Raw genomic sequence first — 4,836 nt, 5'->3', positions numbered from 1 at the left:
CGGCTATGATGCGCAGCGGGCACAGAAGTTCGTGATCGAGGTCGTGGGGTCGTGCACGCGACACGCAGGAGAGGGCGACGGGGGCGTTGGGGGGGGGGGTCACGGGACAAGAAGGTCCACGGCGCACGGAAGACACGGAGGAGGAGGGGGGAGGGCCGGCGGGAGAAGAGGAGCAGGCGGAGAAAGGCCAAGGAGTGGACAATTCGTCAGAAGCGAGACACTCTCGTTCATCAGCGCGCACCCCCATCCACCCAACCCCCAAACACCGTTTCAAGCGCGCATCGTCTCCTGCTTGCTCCTCCACGCGCGTTGCGCCTCTGCGCGTGGCGGTCGGTGACCGAGAGGCGAGCGGTGCGAGACAAAGAGCGTTTGAGTGCGTACATCCAGCGGCGGGGTTTTGTTGTTTTTAGTCGGGCACGGGGAGCAGAGAGGGGGGGGAGCCGTGCGAGTGGAGCGTGGAGCGGGGTTGGAGTTTGGAAGAGAGCGCGCAGGAGGTGGAGGAGGGTGGGGGGTGGAGACTTTGGCAGCAGCAGCAGCAGTCGCCGGAGTAAGGATCACCCCTGCACGGAGTCATGGGGGATATCTCGAGCTTTCTGCATATCGGAGACTACGTGTCTCTGTACGCCGAGGGCTCGGTCAGCGGATTCGTGTGCACGCTCGGGTGAGATGTTTCACCACCACCGCCTTCTCGCTCGCGGGCATCGCGAACACATAACGCGTCGTGGTAAGCGGAGGAGGAGGACTTTCGCGACTGATATCATCCATAAGAGGTTTATTTTTTTTTTTGGGGGGGGGGGGGTTAGAGCGCGTAAAAATATATAAATGTGTCGTTAAACCCGCCACCACCCGACACAGCCAACTAGTAAGGGTTGTCACGTAAACAGAACGTGGCCAATTCGTCACTAGTACAGCACTAGTGTGTAGTGTAGTATACCAGAACAGCACTAATGTATAATGTAGTGTATTGTGCATAGAAGGGTAGTGTATAGTGTAGTATATTGTATAGTGTAGTGTATAGTATATTGTAGTGTAGTATACTAGTACAGCACTAGTGTATAGTGTAGTGTATTGTGTATAGTAGTGTATTGTTTATAGTAGTGTAGTGTATAGTATATTGTATAGTGTAGTGTATCGTGTAGTGTATAGTAGTGTATAGTGTAGTGTGTAGTGTAGTATATAGTGTAGTGTATAGTGTAGTGTATAGTGTAGTATACTAGTACAGCACACCGGTGTGTCGGAGAGCCAAGCCACAGCATTTACAATCTGAGTACGACGTTTCGCCAGTAATGACAACCAGCTTCATAACATTTGTCTGTCGCCTGAATCCGGTGAGTGCTGTACTAGTGACGAATTGGCCACGTTCTGTTGACGTCACAACCCCTTAACTAGTTGGCTGTGTCGGGTGGTGGCGGGTTTAACGACACATTTATATATTTACGCGATCTATCCCCCCAAAAAACTATATTATGGACAAACACATAACCCCCCCCCCACCCCGTATAGCCTTTCACATACTGTTGGGGTATGTATGTTGAACTTCTTTCGCACCGTACGTAGCCGACCGTGCTAATCGGAGGTGCGGGTGGAAGGACAACAGACTAAACACACAAAAAGCGACTCTAAAGAAATGAGATTATCAATCTGGATGATGATTTTAAAGTGCATCGCTTCCCAGAGGCGTTCCAGACGGCCGACTACGCCCCCCGTTGACACGATCTGTGAATACGAAGAGCTTTATAGTTCATCAGATTTCTCCATTATTAATACATATTCTGATTCCGCCACATCATCCAGCAGTGGGAAAGCGCATGAACACACCGACTCACCAACACACCGACTCACCAACACACCAACACACCGATTCACCAACACACTGACTCACCAACACACCGACTCACCAACACACCAACAAACCGATTCACCAACACACTGACTCACCAACACACCGACTCACCAACACACCAACACCCCGATTCACCAACACACTGACTCACCAACACACCAACACACCGACTCACCAACACACCGACTCACCAACACACTGACTCACCAACACACCGACTCACCAACACACCGACTCACCAACACACCAACACACCGATTCACCAACACACTGACTCACCAACACACCGACTCACCAACACACCAACACACCGATTCACCAACACACTGACTCGCCAACACACCAACACACCGACTCACCAACACACCGACTCACCAACACACCGACTCACCAACACACTGACTCACCAACACACCGACTCACCAACACACCGACTCACCAACACACCAACACACCGATTCACCAACACACTGACTCACCAACACACCGACTCACCAACACACCAACACACCGATTCACCAACACACTGACTCACCAACACACCGACTCACCAACACACCAACACACCGATTCACCAACACACTGACTCACCAACACACCAACACACCGACTCACCAACACACCGACTCACCAACACACCGACTCACCAACACACTGACTCACCAACACACCAACACACCGATTCACCAACACACTGACTCACCAACACACCGACTCACCAACACACCGACTCACCAACACACCGACTCACCAACACACTGACTCACCAACACACCAACACACCGATTCACCAACACACTGACTCACCAACACACCAACACACCGACTCACCAACACACCGACTCACCAACACACCGACTCACCAACACACCAACACACCGATTCACCAACACACTGACTCACCAACACACCGACTCACCAACACACCAACACACCGATTCACCAACACACTGACTCACCAACACACCAACACACCGACTCACCAACACACAGACTCACAAACACACCAACACACCGACTCACCAACACACAGACTCACCAACTCACCAACACACAGACTCACCAACACACCAACACACAGACTCACCACCACACCGACTCACCAACACACAGATTCACCAACACACCGACTCACCGACTCACCGACTCACCAACACACTGACTCACCAACACACCAACACACCAACACACAGACTCACCAACTTACCAACACAGACTGACCAACACACTGACTCACCAACACACCGACTCACCAACACACAGACTCACCAACACACCAACACACTGACACACTGACTCACCAACACACCGACTCACCAACACACTAACACACAGAATCACCACCACACCGACTCACCAACACACAGACTCACCAACACACAGACTCACCAACACACCAACACACTGACACACTGACTCACCAACACACCGACTCACCAACACACTAACACACAGAATCACCACCACACCGACTAACCGACTCACCAACACACAGACTCACCAACACACAGACTCACCAACACACCGACTCACCAACACACCAACACACCGATTCACCAACACACTGACTCACCAACACACCAACACACCGACTCACCAACACACACTCACCAACACACAGACTCACCAACACACCAACACACCGACTCACCAACACACAGACTCACCAACTCACCAACACACAGACTCACCAACACACCAACACACAGACTCACCACCACACCGACTCACCAACACACAGACTCACCAACACACCAACACACTGACACACTGACTCACCAACACACCGACTCACCAACACACCAACACACAGACTCACCACCACACCGACTAACCGACTCACCAACACACAGTCTCACCAACACACAGACTCACCAACACACCGACTCACCAACACACCGACTCACCAACACACCAACACACAGACTCACCAACACAGCGACTCACCAACACACAGACTCACCAACACACAGACTTACCAACACACCAACACACCAACACACAGACTCACCACCACACCGACTCACCAACTCACTAACACACCAACACACCAACTCACTAACACACCAACTCACCAACACAGCGACTCAACAACACACTAACTCACCAACACACAGACTCACCAGCACACCAACTCACCAACACGCAGACTCACCAACACACCGACTCACCAACACACCAACACACAGACTCACCAACACGCCTACACACCGACACGACATCCAACGTGATTCCCAGACCACCACTCGGCTACGGGGATAGCACGACGCCTTCCTGGAAGCTGTGTACCGTAACCCCTCCACCACCCAACGCAGCTGCACACGACACGTTGCCACGTGACATTGATTTAGTTTTTTTTACCACACACGCGGTGCAGGATTATCACAGTAGCACAAGTAGCTACACGTGTAGCTACTGCACGTGTAGTAGCTACTGCACGTGTAGTAGCTACTGCACGTGTAGTAGCTACTGCACGTGTAGTAGCTACTGCACGTGTAGTAGCTACTGCACGTGTAGTAGCTGCACGTGTAGTAGCTACTACACGTGTAGTAGCTACACGTGTAGTAGCTACGTGTAGTAGCTACACGTGTAGTAGCTACACGTGTAGTAGATACATGTGTAGTCGCTACATGTATAGTAGCTACATGTGTAGTAGCTGCACGTGTAGTAGCTGCACGTGTAGTAGCTGCACGTGTAGTAGCTGCACGTGTAGTAGCTGCACGTGTAGTAGCTGCACGTGTAGTAGCTACACGTGTAGTAGCTACACGTGTAGTAGCTACACGTGTAGTAGCTACGGGCCCCGCACTTTTAAGGGCCCCGCGCTAAATGCTTTCAAGCTATCAATTCCGGTTCAGTGATTCTGCACTTGCTCTATTACTGTAGTACTATACCGCCTTCAACTTTTACGAACGACTGGGTGTTTAAGGTTAGCGATTTGTCGTATTATCTGTTTGTATAGCGAATTAAAAAATACAATTTACGATGCAATTACT

At 51.2% G+C, this 4,836-nt stretch overlaps 1 protein-coding gene across 2 annotated transcripts in view; it reads left to right on the top strand.

Annotated features, from left to right (window-relative positions):
- The first annotated feature begins 458 nt into the window (after positions 1–458).
- Positions 459–4,836, top strand: part of LOC144945596 (inositol 1,4,5-trisphosphate-gated calcium channel ITPR1-like) — a 252,589-nt gene continuing 248,211 nt past the window's right edge. For both annotated transcript variants that reach the window (XM_078874090.1, XM_078874089.1), the window contains exon 1: positions 459–661. In XM_078874090.1, coding sequence (XP_078730216.1) covers positions 573–661 — 89 coding nt within the window. In that variant the 5' untranslated portion in view covers positions 459–572. The remainder of the gene's footprint in view (positions 662–4,836) is intronic.

Source organism: Lampetra fluviatilis, chromosome 38 (assembly GCF_964198595.1).
Source record: "Lampetra fluviatilis chromosome 38, kcLamFluv1.1, whole genome shotgun sequence".
NCBI classification, from domain to species: domain Eukaryota; kingdom Metazoa; phylum Chordata; class Hyperoartia; order Petromyzontiformes; family Petromyzontidae; genus Lampetra; species Lampetra fluviatilis.
The sequence above is the reverse complement of the archived record's forward strand: the minus strand, read 5'-3'. Positions and strand labels throughout refer to the sequence as shown.